The 25,046-nt window shown below is 43.5% G+C and overlaps 1 protein-coding gene across 2 annotated transcripts in view; it reads left to right on the top strand.

The window, feature by feature from the left end:
* The window catches only part of BCL9L (BCL9 like), a 50,137-nt gene extending 29,629 nt beyond the window's left edge, over nucleotides 1–20,508 (top strand). For both annotated transcript variants that reach the window (XM_075840122.1, XM_075840121.1), the window contains exons 6-8: nucleotides 6,390–7,932; nucleotides 8,839–9,003; nucleotides 16,918–20,508. In XM_075840122.1, the coding sequence (XP_075696237.1) occupies nucleotides 6,390–7,932; nucleotides 8,839–9,003; nucleotides 16,918–17,816 (2,607 nt within the window). In that variant the 3' untranslated portion in view covers nucleotides 17,817–20,508. The remainder of the gene's footprint in view (nucleotides 1–6,389; nucleotides 7,933–8,838; nucleotides 9,004–16,917) is intronic.
* Nucleotides 20,509–25,046: the final 4,538 nt, after the last annotated feature.

Genomic DNA, 25,046 nt, shown 5'->3' with positions numbered 1-25,046 from the left:
GACTGGTTGCGGACTCATGGCGGAATTTCTCCATTGACTTCAATGGAGAGTCAAAATTCCGCAATGAAGTCCGCAGATCTTATGTGTGCTGCGGAGCGTATTGTTTTTACTACCATGACATTTCTTCATTCTGGCTGGACCTATGTATTTCTAGGTCTACAGCCAGACTGAGGAAGTCAATGGGGCTCCCGTAATGACGGGAGCGTTGCTAGGAGACGTCTGTAAATAGTCACTGTCCAGGGTGCTGAAAGAGTTACGCGATCGGCAGTAACTGTTTCTGCACCCGGGACAGTGACTACCGATCTCAATATACATGTATCTGTAAAAAAAAATATAAGTTCATACTTACCGAGAACTCCCTGCGTCTGTCTCCAGTCCGGCCTCCCAGGATGACGTTTCAGTGTAAGTGACGGCTGCAGCCAATCACAGGCCAAGCACAGGCTGCAGCGGTCACATGGACTGGAGCGTCATCCAGGGAGGTCGGGCTGGATGCCGAAAGAGGGACGCGTCACCAAGACAACGGCCGGTAAGTATGAATTTCTTTGACTTTCACTAGGGAAAGTGCTGTCCCTTCTCTCTATCCTGCACTGAATAGGGAGAAGGGAAGCACTTTTCCTGCAGTCCGCAGCGGCCAGTCCGCATCAATTTTCTGCACATTTTGTGCAGATCCGCAGCCGTAATCCGCAACCCGGATTAGGTGCGGCATTGATGCGGACAGTTGCGGAGGAATTCCGCCATGTGTGGTCATGCCCTAAGGGGTGTAGTTTCCAAAATGGAGTGACATTTAAAGGGTTTCACCTGTACTGGTACCTCAGAAGCTCAGCTAATGCGACATGGCGCCCAGAAACCAATCCAGCAAGATCTACATGCCACATAGCGATTCTGCCATTCTGAGCCCTGCCGTTTGTCCAACCAGCGGTTTATGGCCACATATGGAGTATTGCCGTACATGGGAGAAATTAAATTAGGGCCTGTTCATATCAGCGTTTACTTTCCGTTGAGGGGGTTCGCCCGACGGAAAGCTCAGACGGATACCATAGCTTCCGTTTGGATAACCATTGATCTCAATGGTGACGGATACTTTGCTGATGGTTTCCGTTTGTCACCGTTGTGAAAGGGTTCAGTTTTTTTGACTGAATCAATAGTTCAGTCGACTGTGTCTCCTCTTTTGATTAAGGATATGTTGAAACAGGGTGGATACACTGCGGAAAAGTACACCACGTATCGGTCCTGGTTCCCGCAGGGAATTCCTGCCGAAAAACCGCACCAAATATTGTCATGGCGACATGTCCCGCAGCCCGGGCTCCTGGGATGACGTTTTATCCCATGTTACCGCTGCAGCCTGTGACTGGTTGCGGCAGTCACATGGGATGAAACATCATCCCTGGAGGCCGGGCTGGACGCAGAAGCATAGAGATCTGGGTAAGTATCATTATTTTTAACAAAAGCAGCGATTCCGAAGAATAAATTGACATGCTGCGGATTAAAAAACCAAAAACTCACCGCAGGTCAATTTCTGAACAGTTTTTCGGCTTATTTTCTGCGCAACGTGTGGATGAGATTTGTTCAAACTCTGTCACCAGATTTTCAAACCCCTATCTCCTATTGCAGCAGATCGGCGCTGCAATGTAGATAAGAGTAACGTTTTTTGTTTTTTTCAAAAACGAGCATTTTTGGCCAAGTTATGACCATTTTTATATTTATGCAAATGAGGCTTTCTTAAGTACAACTGGGCGTGTTTAAAGTTATGTACAAGTGGGCGTGTATTGTGTGTGTAACATCTGGGCGTTTTTACTTCTTTTACTAGCTGGGCGTTGTGAATAGAAGTGTATGATGCTGACGAATCAGCATCATCCACTTCTCTTCGTTACCACCCAGCTTCTGGCAGTGCACAGACACACAGCGTGTCCTCGCGAGATCACGCTGTGACGTCACTCACTTCCTCCCACAGGAACTTCATCGCGTCGGATGAGCGAGGACACGCTGTGTGTCTGCGAACTGCCAGAAGCTGGGTGGGAACGAAGAGAAGTGGATGATGCTGATTCGTCAGCATCATACACTTCTATTCACAACGCCCAGCTAGTAAAACAAGTAAAAACGCCCAGATGTAACGAACACAATACACGCCCAGTTGGACATAACTTTAAACACGCCCAGTTGTACATAAGAGGCTCATTTGCATAAATATAAAAATGGTCATAACTTGGCCAAAAATGCTCGTTTAAAAAAAACAAAAAAAACGTTACTCTTATCTACATTGCAGCGCCGATCTGCTGCAATAGGAGATAGGGGTTGCAAAATCTGGTGACAGAGCCTCTTTAAATAGGATCTACACATTCATTAAACTTTTGATATGTCAGAGAGACATGTAAAAAGTTTGGATTGGGTTCCGAGTACTGAGACCCCGCACCTTTGCTGAAACTAAGGTGCAGAAGCGTTCAGCTGAGCGCTTTTCTCCTGTGGCGGTGATCGGCACGCATCGTCGGGCTGAAGACAGCTCGCATAGAACATCATCAGCCTGTTGAGTAGCACTGATCAGTCGAAGGAGCAAAGCGCTCCGCTAAGCGCTTCTGCACCTTCGTTTCAGCAACAGTGGGGGTTTCCGGTCTAAACTTCTGATATGTCTCTGACATATCAAAAGTTTGATTAAAAGTTTAGTTACTCTCTTAACCCCTTAATGACCAGCCTATTTTAGACCTTAATGACCAAGATATTTTTTACGTTTTTCAATCGTCGCATTCCAAGAGCTATAACCTTTTTATTTTTGCGTCGACATAGCTGTATAAGGTCTTGTTTTTTGCGGGACAAGTTGTATTTTTTAATAGCACCATTTTGGGGGACATTATTTATTGATTAACTTTTATTTGGGGGGAAATACAAAAAAACCTGAAATTTCGCCACTCTTTTTCGCGTCTTAAATCTACGCCGTTTACCATGTGATATAAATAACACAATAACTTTATTCAGCGGGTTGTTACGATTGCAACGATACCAAATTTGTATAGTTTTTGTATGTTTTACTAACAGTAAAAACGCTTTTTTTTCAAGATTATTTGTTTTTGTGTCTCCATATTTGAAGAGCCGTTACATTTTTAATTTTTTCGCCGATGCGGTTGTATGAGGGCTTTTTTTTTTGCGGGAAGACTTGTAGTTTTTATTGGTACGATTTTGGAGTAGATGCGACTTTTTGATCACTTTTTATCACATTTTTTTAAAGTCAGTATTCACAGAAAACAGCAATTTTTCCATAGTTTTTTATTACATTTTTTACGGCGTTCACCGTGCGGGTTAAATAATGTAACAGATTTATAGTCGGGGTCGTTACGGACGCGGCGATACCAAATATGTGTAACTTTTTTACTTTATTTTGTTTTTTTAATAGTAAAGCATTTTGTAAGGGGAAAAGCTGGGTTTTTCATTTTTTTCACATTTTTTTTTAAAATTAACTTTATTAAACTTTTTTTCACTTTTTTACTAGTCCCATTAGGGGACTATAATATGCGATTCTGCGATCGCATTTATAATACACTGCAATACTTCTGTATTGCAGTGTATTACTGCCTGTCCGTTTAACACGGACAGGCATCTGCTAGGTCATGCCTCCGGCATGATCTAGCAGGCCTTTATTAGGCCCCCGGCTGCCATTAGAGACACAGACACTCAGCGATCTTATCGCCGGGTGTCGGTGGGAGAGAGAGGGAGCTCCCTCCCTCTCTCCAAAACCACTCAGATGCGGTGCTCGCTATTGAGCACTGCATCTGAGGGGTTAAACGGGTGAGATCGATACTAATATCGATCTCACACGGCAGAGCAGGGATGCCCCCAGCCCTCAGCTGCCTCTGGCAGCTGAGAGCAGGGAGATTTGACAGCTCCGTGCTCTGTTTACTTATTCCGATGCCGCGACGTAAAAAGTCTATGGCATCGGAATAAGGCCCGTTAGTGACCGACGTAGAAACACGATGGGCCGGTCACTAACGGGTTAAATACAGCAGCTTCACCAACAATGTAAAGAAAACAATCCCTTCTCAAAAAGTTATAGTATAAAATAGTTGCGATCTACCGGTATTTTTGGCAAACAATGGGGGTACGAAGGTCAAGTCCCACCATTCCAGGAATAAATCGCAGTTACCGCTGGCAGAGAAAAATCCTGCACTTTAAGTCCAATAAGGTCTTCCCATAAAGATGTCCTCCTTGTTCAGCAAAAACCTAAAACGTGGACAATAACGTCTACAACTAGAGCTTGGAACTCTGATAGGGTTTATTATACTCAAACACAAATTTAAAATCCGTGTACCAAATATATAAAATTCCACGTGACATCTAAACAATCATCCAACGGCCCAAATGTTGGGGACTTGTCTGATTTTGGTTTCTTGTTTCGTTTAGACCAGGGGTTTCCAACCTTTTGGCATCCCTGGGCCACATTGAAAGAAGATTTGTCTTGGGTCATACAATAAATACAAAAACACTAACGAAAGCTGAAAAAAAAAGGTCCGTGCATAATTTTTGACATCCGCCACCACAAATTTATATTTTTTATTTATAAAAGTATAAGAAAAGAAGGCAACATAAAACTAGTGGGATATTTGACGTTGTGTTTGAGTATTATCAAACCAGATATTGATGCATTCGTTTCTCAGAGTTTTTAAGGTGCTCCTCAGATATTTTGGTTCTAATTTTATTCTTGAAAATAGTTGCCTGCAAATGTAATGTAATGCAAAAGCAATGACATGAATAAGGCATAATTGTGAAGCAAGGGATATTTGTCTCTGGGGAGATATGACTTATAAAAGTCCAGTAAAGAGAGACTTTCACATATTTTTCTTTAAGTTGAATGTCAGATTGCAGCTCTATGCATTCCAGTAACCCTTAATAATCAAATAAGAATGCTTACCTGACTTCTAAAAAACATTAAACGCCTAACGTTGCTATTATTATTGGTAATCGCTGCCTCGCCAAGTAACTATGAGCAGATGTACATTTTACTATGGCGCTTGGAAGACTAACAGCGCCATAAAACGGAAGCCATGCATCCGCACGAATAGCGAGACCAAACACACGTTTATTTTATGATGCACGTAATTAAAAAAAATCCCCCAAATATCTCAATGTTTTAAGTTTACGATTTTGTATTGAGCCGTATTCATAGCCTTACTGGGCCACACGTGGACAATTTAGACAATTCCACTTACCTGGTTATTAAAAGGTCCTCAAAACTTAATTTGAGTGTGTGTACAAGTGTCTTCCTGTTGTGTTCTGGATTGGAAAATGTTTTTAAAAAAGCGTGTATATTAAGATATATTTTAGGAATCTGCAACAATGTAAGAATCCCATTCTGTAATCTGATCATTTTAGACATAGTAGTACACAACAAGGGGAACCAGTGCTGGAATAAGTTTTAAAGCCTTGAAATTCGCCTCTGGCAGCGGATACACGACATTCTAGAATGTCGATTAGTCTTAGGGGGGAGTTCACACGGAGGTTTTTGCAGAGTTTTTTTTACGTGGAAACCGCATCGGAAAACGGCCGAAAATACCTCCCATTGATTTCAATGGGAGGCGGAGGCGTTTCTTTCCCGTGAGTGGAAAAATAGTCTCGTGGGAAAAAGAAGGGACATGCCCTATCTTCGGGCGTTTACACCTCTGACCTCCCGTTGACATCAATGGAAGGCAGAGAAAGCGTATTTCGCTGCGTTTTTTTGCCCGCGGGCGAAAAACTGAGTGAAAATCGGCGTGCAGGCAGAGCAAAATCTGCCTCAAAATTCCAAACTGAATTTTAAGTCAGATTTTCTTCCTGCAAAAAACTCTGTGTGAACCCAGCCTTAATTGGACAATAAGAAAAAAAGAGACCTGTGCCTGATAGATACTATTATTTGAATGCAAAGTACTACACTAAGTGAATGCACTTACAGGATCCATATGGAAAATCAGCTTATCGGGAGTCTCCTGGGGAAGCAATGTGATATTGCGAAACGTCGAGCTCCTTTTTTGTGTTTTTCTAGGTTACGTGAATCACATTTATTACAAGATGAAAAAGTAAATAAACAAGTGGAATGCTTCATCTTGTGATATGTGGACAATTTCCTTCAAGTCAAAAGGCAATGAGGAACCCGGGATACCTGCCTTTTTGATGAGCTAATTTTTATGTGGTCCTATAAATGCACTTAGTGTAGTATTTTGTTTACAATGAATAGCATCTATCAGACTGCGGTCTATCTGCTTTTCTTTTAAGACCTAACTAGTTTCAATATTTGTGGACAAAAACAAGCAAATCAGTTTGACCTTTTGAAAACTCTTTTCTGATTTGGTCTTAAATGTCGATTTTATATATTATTTAACTATATGTTAACATAATCTATTGTAATTTTTTATTTTTTTTCATGCATCCAGGATACTCTCCAGAAACCACCCAGCACTCCAGATACAGCAGTAGACGATTCTGTGCCCACACTACCACCTTCTACTTCACCCGCACCAGCCAGTCATCCAACAAGCACACCTATCCAGGCTCCTCCCAATGTTTTGCAAACTGAAGCAGCAGTGGAGGAGACAAAACAAGAATTAACCCCAAACATGGTGGGAAATAACAGTAGCCGTCCTGCCAGTAGCCACTCTGATCCACCACTTGCAGCTTCCGACCCATTACCTGTCCATGACCCTGGACTTCTGGAAAGTACACATGAGACCACTGTGACACTAAACACAGATGGTCTTTCAAGAGAGCAGCTTGAGCATCGGGAACGGTCTCTTCAGACTTTGCGTGACATAGAGAGACTGTTACTTCGAAGTACCGATGAGTCATTTTCAAGGCACAACACAAGTCCCGTAGAAGGCTCTGTACCTTCTCATCCTCCACCTCATGTCCCTTCAAACCCACCAAATCCAATAAAAAAATATGAAGAGCCCTTGCAATCTATGATTACACAGACGCAAAGTTTGGGAGGTCCAGGAATGGAGCAAGAAATGGGAGGTTCTCCATCTGGACCAGACATGGGTCATCAAATGAGTCTTATGATGCAGAGGTTGGGACAAGACAGCCTTACACCAGAGCAGGCTGCATGGAGAAAACTTCAGGAGGAGTATTATGCTGAAAAGAGGAGGAAGGAAGAGCACATCACCATACATGGGAGGTCAGCCCCTGATGTGATGCTTAGGGGACCTCCTCCACCATACCACAACAAGCCTAGTGAACAGTGGGTTGGTAATCGGTTACCTGGAGCCCTAGAGGGACAGGAAGCAATGCAACTGAGAGGTGGAGGAATAACATTCCAGGGTCCACGATTTCCGGGTAGATATGGACTCATGCAAAATATACCAATGGATGCTATGGGAGTCATGCAGAGACCAGGTAGATGGCCTGAAGATATGACACCAATGAGTGGAGGGCAAGGTAGCTTTCCCCAAAGTGGAATGGCATACCCTGGGGGAGGTCAAGGAGAAGTGGATAGATTTTTAAATCCTCCTTCCCGTGATGAATTTTTGAGACAGCAGCTGTTAGAGAAACGTTCACCTGTTATGCAGAGACAGTTGACAGTACCTAGTGGACAATGCATTGACATGGAGCGAGTGATAATGCAACAGCGTCCAGGTGACCCTTCTATGTTCCAAGGAGATGGATTGGGTAGTGGATCTACCATGGGTATGGATTTTGGAGGGTCCCGAAACATGGTAAGCCCCACAATGGGCCGTCCAGGGCCAGGCAGGGAACTGGAATTAGCAGGAGGTGGAAACCTCAATATGAACATGAGTGTCAACATGAATATGAACCTTAACCTTCAGATGACACCCCACCAACAGATGTTATTGTCTCAGAAAATGAGGAATGATCTAATGGTTTCCCAAGCAGGAGTAGGATCGGAGGAGCTGGTTCGGACAGCACGAGTGCAAAATGGCAGCGGAATGACAGGAGGTGGCCAGAAGATGGTAGTTCAAGGTCAGTTTTTCGAGGTCAGACCAGCTCTACCCAAGGGCAGGGCCCATATAACAGTATGCAACAGGAATGGAGTATAGAAATGTTTGGACCAGATCACAATTCTGTGGAAAGCACAATACGACTCGCATTCCAATGCCCTCAAAACTGGTTCCAATCCAGTTGATATTGGGCCAGTGCACATCAATACAAACAGGAGCATAAGTCACAGACCATCAGAGCTTGCAATCAACATAAATTAGATGGACTCCTCAATTATTAGCCACCTTAATACTTATATATTTAGAAAAGTCAGTTCATCCCTTGTCCCTTCTCCAGCCAATCTTATATCTCTCCAAACTCCAGGGGGGCAGATGGCTATGCTACCTCCCCCGCCCCCCCCATTTCCACTAAATCTCCTCAATTATTGGGCTCATCAAAATATCCTATAATCCATTAATTAGATTATTTTTAGAAGGGTTGTCCTTTTGATTCTTTATGCTTTTATGAATTATTTACAAAGAAGTACACCGTGGGTGTGATTTTATTAAGACTGACGTTCCATATACCAGTCTTAATATAAAGAGCACTGGAGTAAAATGTGCCTAATTTATGAAAAGTCTGCTTAATAAATTAGGCTCCTCTCTAGCTGTCTGTGTGCCAGAAGGGGAAATCTACACCAGCTAGGAGCTGGAGTAAATCTCCGATATAATTAATGTCACATTCTGGCATAAACTTTAATGAATTTGTTGGGTGACCACGCCCCCTTTCACTAGGCCCTGCCCACTTAAAAATAATAGGCGGCATTAAAAATACAAAAGTCGCAACATTTTTGGCCAAATTGTGACTTTTATAGCGTGCATAATAAATTCACACCTGTGTCTTTAAAGACCTTATCATATATTCCATAATTATTATTTTTTCTTTTAGATGGTGTACCGACTCAGAATCCTTTATCCTTGATGATGTCACAGATGTCGAAGTATGCCATGCCTAGTTCCACTCCATTGTATCACAATGCAATTAAAACAATTGCTACATCTGAAGATGATCTACTACCAGATCGGGTTCTCCTTCCACCTGGTAGTCAGCAAGGTGAGAATTTTCACTGGAAATTATGCACCTCTAGTAGCCAGGACAATTTTTACTTTTCAAACCATATACAAATAAAACCTGAAATGGAATAAATATGTATATTATGCCCCCATATCTATATGTTTCCGTGAAAATTAAATGCCACCCATAACTTATGGCCACCTTCATGCAATCTCGCATCAAACCAATAATATTCTGTAAAAATAAATAAAACCTAAAAGTATGATCTAATAGAGACGACTAAAAAAAATCTGTGCTTAAGCTACAAACTTAAAATAATCTTAAAGTCATTAAACACATTGACTGCACCTTCGAACTCTATATACTACATTACAGCAGACAACCTGAAGAATGTGAAAGTCCTACCTACTAATCTTGATTACCTTCATGCAACAATGCCACACACTGATCTTTTGTAAAAATTCCATGAATGTTCATATGCCCAAGCACACTCTTTATCCACAGAAAGTTTAGTGCAACATTCCCAAAAGTTCACACACACCGATAGTTTTACCCAGCCGTTTACAGCTATGACCACCCTTCATGCAACTTTGTGGCAAAAAAGGATTTTCTCGTTCGTTGCATTGGGGGACACTGATTGTGGGTATTTGCTGTATCCACTAGGAGGCTTGAAACGAAGAATTGAAAAAGAGGCCCCTCCTACAGGATATACCACGTCTACAGACACTGAGCTATTCAGTCTTAGCATAGTGTTTGTAGGAGGCAGACAGTCCTGCTACTGCAGCAGAGTCTTTACCATGTTAGTTAATTGTTTTATCTTTTTAGCTGGGAAACAGGGTTGACTTAGAGGATATGTCGCTAGTTTATTAATTCCCTATCTCCAAACTAATCTAATAGGTGTTATGCTGCTGCTAACTACAGTGTAATTTTTTTCTAAATGTGCTTTCCTTTGGGTGCTTTTTTCAAAATCTGCTAATTTGGCTATACTTGCAAAATGGGAGGTCACTCTCTTTTTTTCACTCTGGCGGTGTAATGTTTTTATGTAGAATCTCATCTTTCATATGCCACCATAACCACTTTTGTAAGTGGTCCACAGCCCGATATATGGCTATTTGAAGTGATCCCCCTTTCCTCCAGCCTCGGTCTCACACTGTGTGATGCAGCTTCATGCTGATAGGACAGCGTCAGAGGCTGTGGTAGCTCCACCTCATGAGAATCGCTGGTGTTGACACCCACTTGTCTAGTATAGCCTCATTTGCATATTTTGAAAAAAAAAAAGCTCATAACTTAAAATAATACTATCTTTGGGACACCATTTCACTAGCATTATCAGTGTGACAATGCCTATTAGATTAGCTAGGAGATTGGGCGTTCCTAAACTAGTGACAGATCCTCTTTAAAGAGGCTCTGTCACAACATATAAGTGCCCTATCTTCTACATAATGTGATCGGCGCTGTAATGTAGATCACAGCAGTGTTTTTTTTTAATTTAGAAAAACGATAATTTTTTATGGAGTTATGACCTATATTCGTTTTATGCTAATGACTTTCTTAATGGACAACTGGGCGTGTTTTACTTTTTCACCAAGTGGGCGTTGTGGAGAGAAGTGTATGACGCTGACCAATCAGCGTCATACACTTCTCTCCATTCATTTACACAGCACGTAGTAGTGTTACTAGATCACTATGTACACACACACACACACACACACACACACACACACACACACACACACACACACACACACACGTTACTCAAGTGCCCTGACAATGAATAGGCATTACCTCCAGCCAGGACGGGATGTCTATTCAGAATCCTGACACTTCGCTAACGTTTGTGTGAGATTTACAGCAAGGCAAGCGTAATCTTGTTCTAAATGACCGTTTACAGTGTAATTTCGTGAGATTACACTTGCCTTGCTGTAAATCTCACACAAACGTGTGGCCACTACTTTTTTGAGGCTCTGCAGACCTTCAACGCTTAAGAGGCGCCATTTCCAGCCTGCCTGTATTTGACAGTGCCAGTTACTTTTTTGCTACTTTCCTCCGTTTTGCTCGACATGACCCCCGGCGGGTAATTGCGGCGGTTCAGGGGCGTGGCCTATTTTCCCTATTCTGTCACTCCTTAATTCGGACATACGCTACTGGGACAACGCACCTCCTGACCGTGCATTGCTTAATTTTTGCCTGAACACGATCTCAAGGCACTTCTAAAACCTGGTGGGACTGACCCTTGGACTTCTCTTTTCTCCTGCAGATGCTCTAGCCTTTGTCCCTGAGCTTTACTCAGTGTGGGAGTTTTTTTTTGTATTTTTTTTTTTTCCCTAGCAGACCTAGGTGAAGGCAGCCATTACTTTCTAAGAGAGTAGTTTATTGCTGCGTAGTATAGGAGGGGTTTTATTAGTCTTGCTACCCCACGTTTTTTTCTCAGTGGGTGGTGTAGTGACCCACTCTACTGCTTTATCTGACTCCAAGGAAGAACCTTCTCGCCAGAAAACCATTACAGTCCATTATTCATGCCCTAAATGCATCACTAAGTTTCCTTGCTAGTTAGCCTACTTCCCTTCTTGATGCACTCCGTCTCCTGGCCAAACGTCTGTTGGCTCTGGTACCCATGCCACCCCCAATGTTGCTTACACCTGGTATGTTGGGTTTTGATCCAAAATGGGCTAATTCCCTTTCCAGAACCGTATGTAACCAAGCGAACATTCAGTACGTGATGGGCATGATGGTTTATTTTGCTGGCCAACCTCCCCTCGACTCTACGGCCACATCTTCCTCATGTGGCAGTCCCCAAAAACGAGCCTGGTCTGCTCGACTGACTTCTTTCACTAGTCTTCTCTGTCTTACTCCCCACCAGAGATGCGGTCTGGTGCCTCCTCTTCCCCTAGAGAGGCCTTGTCGGAGGGGGAACTTTCTGATTCCAATTTGTTTTTGAGAATCTTCCCACTTATGTTGAGTTGCTTATTAACGCTGTCCGTGACACCTTACAGTTTACGGATACAGCTCCTTCTCCTGAATCAATTTCCTTTCTTCAAGCCCAACGGTCCCAGGCGATTTTTCAATCTCATTCTGAACTTGAAAGTATAGAAACACCCGGACAAGTAGTTCTTACTCTAGCCAGCTGGGAGTCATCTGTCCTTTTCAGGAAGGAGCCTCTTTCATGTGACATAACTCTCCGGCGGTGGACCTTTCTGTTTCCCATATGACCAAAGCTACTACTTTGCCTATGGCGTACGCCACTTCCTTCGAGGATCCTTTGGATTGCCGTGTGTAATCCTTTTTTTTTATAATTTTTTTTTTAACGTTTTTTATGCATACAGAAGTGGAAAACGCGTACAAAAATACAGTTTCTTGTGAGCAACAAAGTAGTCATCTACGTGTTCACATTGCTCACACTTTCAGTGGTGATGTTAGACAAGAAAAACAGGGGTTATGACAAGTTAATCAACCTTAACTTGGCAAATGTTATCACCCTGCTTTTGCCAAGGTAGTCACTGAGATGTAAAAATGTCAAAGAATTCACATTAACAAATCCGACAAGAGAAAACAAAAACTGTAACTATACTGGAGCTTTGTGGAGCTATGAAGTCATATATGAAAAATTTGAAAGGAAGAGTGGTTTGTCGCTATGTTTGGGGACGGTTCAATAACCCTGATGTGCCTTGAGGTCTTCTATAAGATACCATGGTGAACCAGTGAATGGATCAATTGTACTAAGTACTTCCAATGTAGAGAAGTAATGTATAATAAACCGCTTCCATTTTCCAAAAAAGTCTTGCCTTGTGTATCTTTGCGATTTAAAGGGGTTTTCCCACGTGTGACATTTGACACATCCACAGGATATGCCATAAATGTCAGATAGGTGCGGGTCCCAGAGCTGGGACCCGCATCTATCTCCACAACGGGGCCCCCTAACCCTGTTCAGCCGCTGTGTGTTGCGGCTGAATGAGGTGTTTTCCGACCATGAAAAATGTTATATGGTCGTGAGTTACGTAAACAGTGTAACTCGTGGAGCAACGCCGTTTACGTTAGTCTCATAGAACTTAATGGTAGTTACGGAAACAGCGTAGCTCAGCGAGTCACGCTGTTTACGTAACTGACGACCATGTAACTTTTTTCATGGTTAGCCTGTATCCATGCCTGTCTAGCCTGGAATGTTGAGTGTGTAAGGCAAGCCGTGTAGGCGTACCTTAGTGCGTTACTGGAAGTGATGAATTTTTGCGTTATTTCCCTTTTTTTTGCTCTCAATATGACCGTATCCTACCTCCCAGCACTGCTTTGGCAGTATCCCATTAAAGTGATATGTTATTCCTATGCGCTTTGTTCGTTGTAGCATACTCCAGCCACCAACCCTGTAATGACCGCACGAATGAGTCGTCAGAAGCCAAATGGGCAGGAAATCGCCAAATATAATCAGAACCTCTCGGATACACCTCCTGAAGAGATTGCAATATTGGGGTATGGTCTGAGATCACTAGGTCTCCTATAAAAGGGGAGACCAGCCTGGGCTGCAAGGATTGGGTCATAAAAAAATAATCTATCCTAGACCAAGAATGTTGGGCATGGGAATAGTAAGTAAATTCCCGCTTATTCGGATTCCCCACCCTCCAGAGTTCTACTAATTGAGTACTCTCTAAGAGCAGGCATAACACCCTGTCCTGTTTCCTCTAGGCACATTTAGGAATGGAATCGGGGCCTTAAATCGTGTGCGAGCGCTTATCCTCCCTGTGGTCTAATACAGAGTTGGTCACCTCCCACTATTTTATGTATGACCATGTCTGAGAGCAGTGTTTTGTTCTAGTTTTGCATAAAATGAGACATTATCACTATTGGGTCCATATACATTATAAATGCTCAAAATCCAACAACAGGTGCTAAGAACAACATGGAGCAGATGACCCTCTTTGTCCGAATCTGTGTTGCACCTCATGAACCAGATATCTATTGATTAGGAGAAGTACTCCGGCCTTGCGGCTGCACGCTGAAGAGCCGTTTACTGAACCCACCCACAACTTTTTCATGCGGTGGAAGTCGCTCTCCTCCAGATGGGTCTCCTGTAGGAGAGCAATATCTTTATGAAGTTTCTTTAGATGCTGAAGTACCATCCTCTGTTTATTTGGGGAACGGACTCCCTTTACATTCCTTGAGGTCAGCTGCATGTTCTAATTTTAGGGACCAAGATCAATAAAAACTTTTCATATACAGTTATGTATAAGCGTGATTGTCCCATTGCTGTGATTATCACTCGGTTGTGTCTGCTCCAATTTGTTCTCAACATTACAACAAAGCCATCTAAAAGCAATATCAAAAGAACTTATACATAATACACTGAATCATAATACCAAACCATAAATGCCTGCTTCTTGCCTTCCAACATAGGAATCATTTCGGCATACATAACTTCACTTTTTTTCTGGGTTGTGGCCCCCCCTTCCTCCCCACCCCTCCCCAGCTTCTATGCATACCCTAATTGACGTTCCCAGTCTCCAAGAAGTGTGTGATACCTAGGTAACATCGTATGTCTAGGAGACAATCGATCATGAAAATATAATGGTGTGTGTAACTTGCCATTTATATAGTATAACCGTTACCCCTTCAGTCAAAATATAAAGTCCAGATCCACCTTTTAAAATATACTGTAGTGGCACATCCATAACAAAACGTTTGCGTTTATCAACCCGATATTGTATACTTATCAGTCCAGTATCATCTTGGCCGAGTTGTCTGTGTGGTGGCGTTGGTGAGTTTTAGGCGACCCCACCCTTTGTTGCTTGGGCGAGGTCGGACGCGCTACCTCGGACCAAGAGCGGTCTCTGGAAGGTGCGACCCAAGGCACCTTGTCTTGTGTTCATGGCAGACAATGTCCCGGGGCTCTCTGTTCCGGGATTCCTGTCTATGAATGTTGCTGGTTCATCCGGTAAGTGGAACACTTTAATGGATCCATCCGGCTGTGTGATCCTCAAAATGGCCAGATACTGGAGTTGGAATTTGATTTTACACTTCTAGAGAGTGGTGCGCACTTCCCCAAAGGCCCTTTTGTCTACGTGTGACTTCTGCTGAATAATCCGCAAACAAAATTATTTTGGCACCCTGGACATAGAAAAGGGGTGTTGCGGTTTCTGAAGGTAGGTAGGAGTTCTTCCTTATCATTGTAATCCAGGTAGCGCATGATTACCGGTCGCGGTCGGAGTTGTTTGGTTCTTTAGGAGGAACTTTTCGGAACCTCACTGCTAAGGGGCTGTGGTCTACACAGGAATCATTTCTCCCCATCAACCTGCTGGAGTTGAGCCATTAACGGAGCCTCCAATGCAGATGAGAATGAAGCCTAAGACAGGCGGGGGACCACTGGAGTATTATTTTGCTTTTGTTTTTTTATTGTTTTAAAACCCTTGCGGCTGCTAGTTAACTTTTTTTTTTAAAATCTCACACAAGCTCTTTATATTATGTAATACTGGCTCACCAGAACCTCCACTAGGGGGAGCTTATGGCATATGGATTTATATAGCATACAGTGAGGTAAAATAGGCTTTTGATCCATATAGAGATCTAATTTAGAATTAAGCAGCATGAAATTTTACACGTTTATAAGTAAAAAATAAAAAATGCTCAGAAGTATTTTTTTCAATTTAAATCTTTAAGAGGAGACGCTACAAAAAGTATTGTTAAATTAAAGAACAGAAATAATTGGCATAAACTGATATAAAGCAGTTTAATATTTGTATTTATAAGAAATACTTCTTTATGAAAACATAATATGAAATCCTACTCTTGCTGAGCAGCACGGTAGGAACAGGCTATTTTTACAGTCTCTAAATTTCAAAGTGCACCCTCCTTTTATAATAAAGGAGCTAGCCCTTTATTATTAAAGGATTAAGGGAAGAACAGAGAGAAAGTCCATCTAAAAATGAATCTTGCGTAAGGTCCCATATTCTCCTGTCCTTCTGAATATTTGGGAGCTAAATGAAGGGTATAAAATTGGTTTCCTTTCTCTATTGCGAACAGTGTGGAACTGGAGAAGTTGCATTTGCAGTAAAGGGAGCCGAAGGAATGGAAAACAAAAGTTCTATTTCCCATGGCACAAAATAATTTTCTTATTGCTCAATCTTTGGATTGTGATATGGGGCAGAACAGAATCAAGGGTAAATGGTAAATCATGGTAAATGTTGCAATTTTGTTTTTATCCACCATGTTTTTTCCCATAAAACAAAAAAAGATAGTAAATATTGGCCCTTGAGCCTCCTCTGTTAAGTTTTTAGCTGTGTATGGGAAAGTTTTATGACAACCACGTGGGAGTTGGTTATAAGGGTATGTGCACACACACTAATTACGTCCGTAATTGACGGACGTATTTCGGCCGCAAGTCCCGGACCGAACACAGTGCAGGGAGCCGGGCTCCTAGCATCATACTTATGTACGATGCTAGGAGTCCCTGCCTCGCTGCAGGACAACTGTCCCGTACTGAAAACATGATTACAGTACGGGACAGTTGTCCTGCAGCGAGGCAGGGACTCCTAGCATCGTACATAACTATGATCCTAGGAGCCCGGCTCCCTGCACTGCGTTCGGTCCGGTACTTGCGGCCGAAATACGTCCGTCAATTACGGACGTAATTAGTGTGTGTGCACATACCCTAAATGCTGCCAAATAGGTTGTTGTGACCAAACTTTCTCTGAAACATATAACTAAAGACAGCTGTAGTAATTTTTTAACAACTTAACAGAAGTAATGTACTCCAGAACCTATATTTACTGTTGTTAGTTTTTTTTTTATTGGGGAATATTATATTCCGGGTTATTGGGGTGTAGTGTTAAAATCTGGTAATACCGTAGGTAGACTTATTTTTTAATTGTTCACTAAGTTTATAAATCAGGAAAAAGATGTTTCTGCAGTTAGAGGATTTACATTACATACAATGCATGCTTTGCCTGATTTTTATATTATTTGTTTCAGGCTCTGGGATGAATCCTCCTATTTCTCTGCATTTGAATTTGAGTTCTTCACAAAGCCCAATTGGGAACATTGGTCTCCAAGGACAGCCACCACTCTCCCATGAACCTTCAATGCTTAATTCACCTGGTCCTCCCATGCACTCATCAATTGGCCCTATTCAGACACCTTTAATGATTCAGTCTGTGACTCAGGACTCTTGCTGTCCTGGATCGCAAATGATGTCCTCCAACCCATTGGTCTTCCCTCCACGTCTGCAGCCTGGGCCTCCACACAATCCGTCTTTACCACAAGGAGGTGGAAGTAATTCCATGCAGCAACATTATCCCAATGAAACATCTAATCAACCCCGTCTGCCACCCAGGATATCAGAACCCTATGGCCCCGGTATCCCTGCTATGCTCATGGACCCAGAGCTAGGAGATGTAATCCGACCATCACCCAGTGGTATTCCAGAATTTGACTTGTCCCGTATAATGCCATCAGAGAAACCTAGTAGTACTCTGCAGTACTTTCCCAAAGGGAATACACAACCCCCAAAGCCACACCCCACTAATATGCACCTTCTTGGCCTGCAGAATATGATGGTCGAGCAACATTCGGGTCGTTCAGGCCCAAGTCTTCCAGGCCCACAGAGAACCCTCGGAATGCCACCTATGCACCCTATGGGTAGGACAGGAATGGCGCCTCCATCTCAGACCGCGCAACAGAACTTTATGTTAATGAAGCAGCGGAGTGTGTCAGGAGAGATGTACCCTCAGAGTTCCAGTATGTTGTCACCACAGGGTGCTCTTGGTGGGCATTTGCATGGACAACAAAGCATGATGGTTGGACACCAATTGAGACAACGTAGTGTATCCTTAGATACATACATCCCAGGACCAGGACACTTACCATTTTAGTGTCAAAGACTCACTAGCACCTACCTAGTTCGTTCTTCCATGATTCCATAAAAAAATGGCTCCCAAGACTAAACGGTGAATAGCAGCTTTCTTAGCTACAAATCATATTTTCTATGTCAGAATTTTAAAAGCAAAGAAAATGTTAGAGGTTGTCCACTTTTGATTGTCTCCTGAGCTGCAGTTTTCAGTTAATAACCATTGTGATGATTGAAAAATAACTGTCTTTTCAGTGCAACGTTTTATCTTCCTTCAAAACTGAAGACGCTTCTAAACCATTGATAGATCATTTGGCTTTAGTATATATATCAGCGTTTTTTTGTTCTGTCCTAGCAGATTGAGCTATAATGTCTTTTTAATAGCAAAATGTGACATTGCGACAACTGTGGGGACTGTTACCTGAACAAATTGCCAAACCATTTTTGAAAGGATTTGATCGAGCATAAAAGTATTTGTCTGTAATAAAACGATTGTTTTTTTGTGTTTTTTTTTTTAAAGTTCTGAACCTTAGTAGTTGTCTCTTTGCAGTTATTGATAACCTATCCCTAGGATGCCGTCAATGTCCTATTGGTGGGGTCAACCATTGTCTATTGCAGTTTGCTAGAATGCAGTGGCAGTGCAGTTAGAAAAGAGACGTGGTACCATATCCTGTTGGCTCAGTTTTTTTGGATGCCACATGGTCGCCCCTCGTAGTCAGTAGCTGACCATGTGGCCTCAGGGAAAAGCAGACTGGAGACATTGTCATAGCACTTTCCTATCACTGCTGCCATTCTGTTCTAGTGATCGGTAGGGGTGATAATGATCGAACCAGCACTGATTGGACATAGATGGCGAATTTCCAACTTTGTCTGTACTGATACAACCATATTAATTAATCTTTACTTAATCCGTATCATGTAATTTAGTCCATGGTTTCTTCCACGACTTCTCAAGAAAATCTCTTCCTATAAAACTCTTCTTCATATATTGTTCAGCAGTTTCCCTGAAAACCCCTTATCTTCTACCTATGGTGTCTCCATATAAAACATTCTGCTTCTAATACCCATATATATTGAAGTCCTCTATTTTTGCTTAATAGTTCAACACTTATTGGTGGTCAATTGTTGTAAGCTTTTGGATAATAATGCAATGTTTAGCATTTTGAAATGTTTCCATCCACATTGTTCTTCTGTAAATTTTACTTTTGTATTTTTATTTTGAACATCTGCTTGCAGGAGATATGCATTATTGGCAGTGATATTTGCTTTGTTTTGTATCGTTTTCTTGGTTCATACTACTTCCACTAGCCTCCCTCATTCTTACCTTCATCATCTGACTGTTCTGTATTTAAGACCTATCACTAAGATAGGGCGTTGTGCAGACACCCTAAAGAAACCTATCAAAGCTCAACTCAACTGCACCCTCTTCTTCTTAAAAACATCTATCTTCATGGCCAAAATTATGTGGACACCACTTTTTAATGGTGGGTTAGGCTATAACCGCTAAACCCGTAGTAAACATGTCGATAAATTCAATTGTAGCATATAGCCGTGCAAACTTTTATATCAAAGATAAGTAGGGTGAATAATTTAATGCAATTTCAACATGACACTGTCACAGTATGCTTATTTTCTAACAAATCCGTTACAATCTGGTCAAAGTTTTATCCGGCTAAAAGCTGTGTGGCACAATTGTAGTGGAACCATGTACCATGAAGTGGAGGCAACGCAGCCGTGAAGTGTTAGGCATACGAGCTTGAGGATCTGAAATATATCTTTAATTGCCTGTCCTCCGTTCCATCACTCATTACGGAGTTCTAAAAAGCTCATGGAAGGAATGCTAGTACAAAATATGTCTATCTAGGGCTTGATGGATGGAGTTGCCAAAGCAAAACGGAGATCGCCATAAACTAAGTTCACGTCAAATGGAGTGCTCTGAAGGTCACTGAAGCAGTGGAAATGCATACTTCACAATTCAACACTGACAATTGACTGGGTATAGCAGATGGCAGGAAGATGTGTTGTGTTTGAATATGTAGTACATCCTATCAATTTTGACGGTGGAGTAATAATTATTTGGGACTGTTCTTCATAGTTTTGGCTTTGCCACTTTGTTCCAAAGAAGGCAAATCTTAATAGTCCAGCATGACCATGTCCTATCTATGAAGTGAGGTCCATAAAAATTATTCGCTCGCTTTTATGTGAAAGAGCTTTGACTGCTAATATAGAGCCCTGACCTCAAGCCCATCAATTGTAGTGTCATTGGAACATTGGTGAATCAGGCCTCATCACCCTGCTTTAGTGTCTGACCTCCCTCTTTTGACTAAATAGATATGAAACCCCAACATCTATTGTTATAGTGGGGGTTGTCAACTCCATGATGCCCACGACTTTGTAATGGGATGTTAAGCAATCCCTTATAGATGTGTTGTTCAGGTGTCTACATATTTTAGGTCATGTAGTGTCTCCTATCTCCAATCTTTGCTATTCATCATATACTTAAAAGCCAAATTAAGTCATTGCCAGTAAAAAATTATTATGGGGAGAGGAAGCAGTGGAGTTGGTGCAGTGTAATGTCTCTGTACAGTGCTGTCTCTTCCTATGTATATCTTTTTTTGTGAGTGTGGCTTTTTCTCTTTTAATTTTTTATTAAAGCAGTGAAATGTGAAAACATTTTTGGAAAAAAAATGTAAATATAAGAAATGAAATGTGAAAAATTGTGTACTGGATCTTTCATTTTTGTATGTATGGTATTTAACTATTGTAACGTCTATGGCCGCGGTCTGTCGTTCTAACTTACCCCTTGATGACCGCGATCATAGACGTCCTGCTGCTGTGCTGCGTAGTCCCCCTGTGGGGCACCTGCACTCCCTTCCGGGTATCGAGCCCGCTCTTAAAGGGCCAGCGCGCACACCTGAAAATCATCATCATGAACTCCTGGTCTATAAGAGGGTCACCGCCCTTCTTATCCTCGCCTGAGCGTTGTTGATGTTTCCCTCAGTCTGTCTTGCAAATGGTCTCCTAAGTGTCTTCCAGCTTCCCAGTGATTCCCGTTCCTGTATCCTGTTTCACGTGCGATCTGTTCAATCCTGGTCTACTGCCGTATTGAGCTGTTGTTGTGTTGTGCTGCATCTCCACGCCTGTTCTACTACTCCACGTCCAACGTCTACCTGCTGCCTGGTCCCAGCCGAGCCTACCTTGCTACTGTCTACACTGCCTCAGGTACCCTTTTCAGGACTATAGACTCTGTACCATACCTGTTTGGCCAGCTGCCATCCCGCTACGCGGTACGGCCCAGTGTGTCTACACACTGCCTCGTGACAGTACGCTCGGGCCATGGACCCCGCTGGTCATTTTAAGGGCATGTCACCCTCCCAAGCCATGCAGGCGGACCTGCAGGATCTCCAAACAAGACAGGATCAACTTCTTGTGGCAGTGGACTCCATGGCGCAGCAGCTAGGGGAGCTTACTGCTTCCATTTCCTCTATACAAACTCCTCCGACCGACCCTCCTACTCCTGGCGGTTCGGATTCCCGGTTCTCGCTGGCATTACCTTCTCGGTTCCATGGAGACGCAAGTACCTGCAGGGGATTTCTGAACCAATGCTATATCCCTTTTTTTCCCTGCACGCCTGAGCATTTCCATTGGACGGAACCAAGATCGCCTTCATTGTGTCCCTACTTGCTGGCAAGGCCCTGGCATGGGCGAACCCAATCTGGGAACGACAGGGACTCGAGACTTCCAGGGGCTTGTGCGGTTGTTCCTTACTGCATTGACTACCGAGGCCTCAATCGGATCACGGTGGAGAACAGGTACCCTTTGCCTTTAATTTCGGAACTGTTCGATCGCATACGGGGAGCAATTTTTTTTTTCTAAACTGGACTTGCGGGGGGCCTACAACCTGATTCGGATTTGTCAGGGTGAAGAGTGGAAGACCGCATTTAATACTCGTGACGGGCACTATGAATACCTAGAAATGCCCTTCAGCCTGTGTAACGCCCCCGCGGTCATTCAAGAATTTGTCAATGACATTTTTCGTGATCTCCTCTATATCTGTGCTGTGGTGTATCTTGATGACATTTTTATTTTTTCCCCAGATCCAGTAACTCCGAGTCATGTCCGCCAGGTGTTGCTTTGTTTAAGGGAGAATCATCTTTACGCCAAGCTGGAGAAGTGCATGTTTGAAAAAAGATCTCTTCCCTTCCTGGGCTACATCATCTCCGATCAGGGCCTCAAAATGGACCCTGAGAAGGTAAAGGCTGTGCTGGAGTGGCCATGCCCCCAAGGCTTAAGGGCCATACAACGCTTCCTGGGATTTGCCAACTTCTACCGGCTGTTCATTACCCCAACTTCTCGTCATTGACAGCCCCCATCTCTTCCCTCACAAAGAAGGGTATGAATGCCAAAATGTGGTCTCCGGAGGCTGAAGCCGCATTTGAGACACTGAAAAAAGCCTTCACGTCAGCCTCTATTCTTCCCCACCCTGATGTGTCCCTACAGTTTTCATTAGAGATGGACGCTTCCTCTGTTGGCGCGGGTGCACTGTTGTTCCAGAGAGGTTCTAAAGGCAAGACTTCTGTATGTGGATACTATTCTAAACGGTTTTCTTCCGCAGAGCGCAACTTTTCGATTGGGGATCTGGAGTTACTGGCCATCAAGCTGGCCCTGCAGGAGTGGAGACACCTACTAGAAGGCGCAGTGCACCCTAAACTGGTCTTCACGGATCACAAGAATCTGACGTATTTAAAGACGGCTCAACGGTTGAATCCTCGTTAAGCCAGGTGGTCGTTATTCTTTACTCTATTCCGGTTCGAACTCCACTATCGACCTGCCGACAAGAATGTGAGGGCCGATGCCTTGTCTAGGTCATTCGAAACAGAGGACACTGTGGTGTCTCCACAGAATATTATTGATCCTTCCTGCATCTTCTCTGTGAACCCTTTGCAGGTTAGAGAGACTCCTCCAGGAAGAACTTTTGTATGTCTGGCAGACAAAGGAAGAATTCTTTGCTGGGGGTCACAGCTCCAAGCTGGCAGGTCACGCGGGGACTCGTAAGACCTTAGACCTAATCGCCCGTCAGTTCTGGTGGCCCACGCTACCCAAGGATGTCAGGGACTTTGTTTCCTCATGCACGGTATGCACAGCTAATAAGGTTGCCCACTCCATACCAGCTGGTCTTCTCCAACCACTGCCTATTCCCAATGCCCCCTGGCAGCATGTTGCAATGGACTTTGTCACGGATCTCCCTCTCTATGCTGTTTGCAGTGTGATCTGGGTGGTGGTGGATCGATTCTCTAAATTGTCTCATTTTGTTCCCCTGACTGGCCTGCCTTCTGCTGCTTTACTGGCTGACCTCTTCATACAACACATCTTCCGTCTGCACAGCTTACCCCTGCATATTGTTTCGGATCGAGGGGTCCAGTTCACTTCAAAGTTTTAGAGAGCACTCAGCGGTCTCCTTGGTGTAAAGTTGGACTTCTCTTTGGCCTATCATCCCCAGTCCAATGGGCAAGTCGAGAGGATTAAACAAATTATGGAGAACTATCTGCGGCACTTTGTTTCCAGACGACATGATGACTGGGTGCAGCTGCTCCCGTGGGCAGAATTCTCCTATAATAACCATACTAGTGAGTCCACCACCTCCAGCAGGTTCTTCATAGTCTACGGCCAACATCCTCGAATACCTCTTCCTGTCTCTACTATGTCCGGCAACAGACCCGATCTTCTATTCTGCTGGCGGTGGATTGCATGAGAAAAGCAGATAATAGAAGATGGGATCCTCCTCAGTTTCTTCCAGGTATGAAAGTCTGGTTGTCTTTAAAGAACATCCGGCTGAGGGTGCCGTACTGCAAATTTGCTCCCAGGTTCCTCGGACCCTTCGAGATCCTGCTACAAATTAACCCGGTTTCGTAGAAGCTGCGGCTGTCTCCTACACTCAAGATCCCTAACTCCTTCCATGTCTCCTTGCTGAAGCCCGTGGTCCTGAACCGCTACTCTAGGACTCCTAGTTCCGCAGTGGCTCCTGGCGGTTCGTCAGGGACTTTCGAGGTAATGGAGATTCTAGCCACCAAGAAGGTGGGAGGAAGGACATTTTATTTGGTGGATTGGAGAGGATTCGGCCCAGAAGAGAACATCGGTGCCACGGTCCTCATAAGGAAGTTTATCTCCCGTTACGGCCCCACTTCTTGGGACCAGAAGAGGGGGGATACTGTAACGTCTATGGCCGCGGTATGTCGTTCTAACTTACCCCTTGATGACCGCGGCCATGGACGTCCTGCTGCTGTGCTGCGTCGTCCCCCTGTGAGGCGCCGGCACTCATCAACAGCTCATAAACTCCTGGACTATAAGAGGGTCACTGCCCTTCTTATCCTCGCCTGAGCGTTGTTGTTTCCCTCAGTCTGTCTTGCAAATGGTCTCCTAAGTGTCTTCCAGCTTCCCAGTGTTTCCCGTTCCTGTATCCTGTTTCCCGTGGTATCTGTACCATCCTGGTCTACTGCCGTGCTGAGCTGTTGTTGTGTTTGTGCTGCATCTCCACGCCTGTTCTACTCCACGTCCGACGTCTACCTGCTGCCTGGTCCCAGCCGAGCCTGCCTTGCTACTGTCTACACTGCCTCAGGTACCCTTTTCTGGACTATAGACTCTGTACCATACCTGTTTGGCCAGCTGCCATCCCGCTATGCGGTACGTACCAGTGGGTCCACACCCCGCCTCGCGACAACAATAAGCAATAAGAACTGTCATAAACATCATTGTTTGGCGAGGGGGCCGCTGATATCCTAATACACAGTGGAGTCATAACTAAGGTTCTGCCAAATTATTTAATCTAGGCCATTATACAAATGACAATATTTTTGGTGCCGTGTGGTATAATACATCAGCATACCTGTATAAAGTGGCAAATTTTAATGACAGATCTGCTTTTATCCACTTATAATGCACTGTTTTAAAGGTATTTGTATGAGACTAGAAAAAAAGATTTACCTTTTCACAAATAGTACCACTCTTGTCCATGTGCTGTGTCTGGTATTGCAGCTTTGCCCCATTCAAGAGAAGAGCTACGATATTAAAGAGGCTCTGTCACCAGATTTTGCAACCCCTATCTGCTATTGCAGCAGATCAGCGCTGCAATGTAGATTACAGTAACGTTTTTATTTTTAAAAAAACGAGCATTTTTGGCCAAGTTATGACCATTTCAGAGTGGACTCCACCTCCTTCTTTTTGATTGACAGCTCCTTAGCCAGTCAGGGCCGGACAG

The sequence above is a fragment of the Rhinoderma darwinii genome, chromosome 10 (assembly GCF_050947455.1).
Source record: "Rhinoderma darwinii isolate aRhiDar2 chromosome 10, aRhiDar2.hap1, whole genome shotgun sequence".
Taxonomy (NCBI): domain Eukaryota; kingdom Metazoa; phylum Chordata; class Amphibia; order Anura; family Rhinodermatidae; genus Rhinoderma; species Rhinoderma darwinii.
The sequence above is the reverse complement of the archived record's forward strand: the minus strand, read 5'-3'. Positions and strand labels throughout refer to the sequence as shown.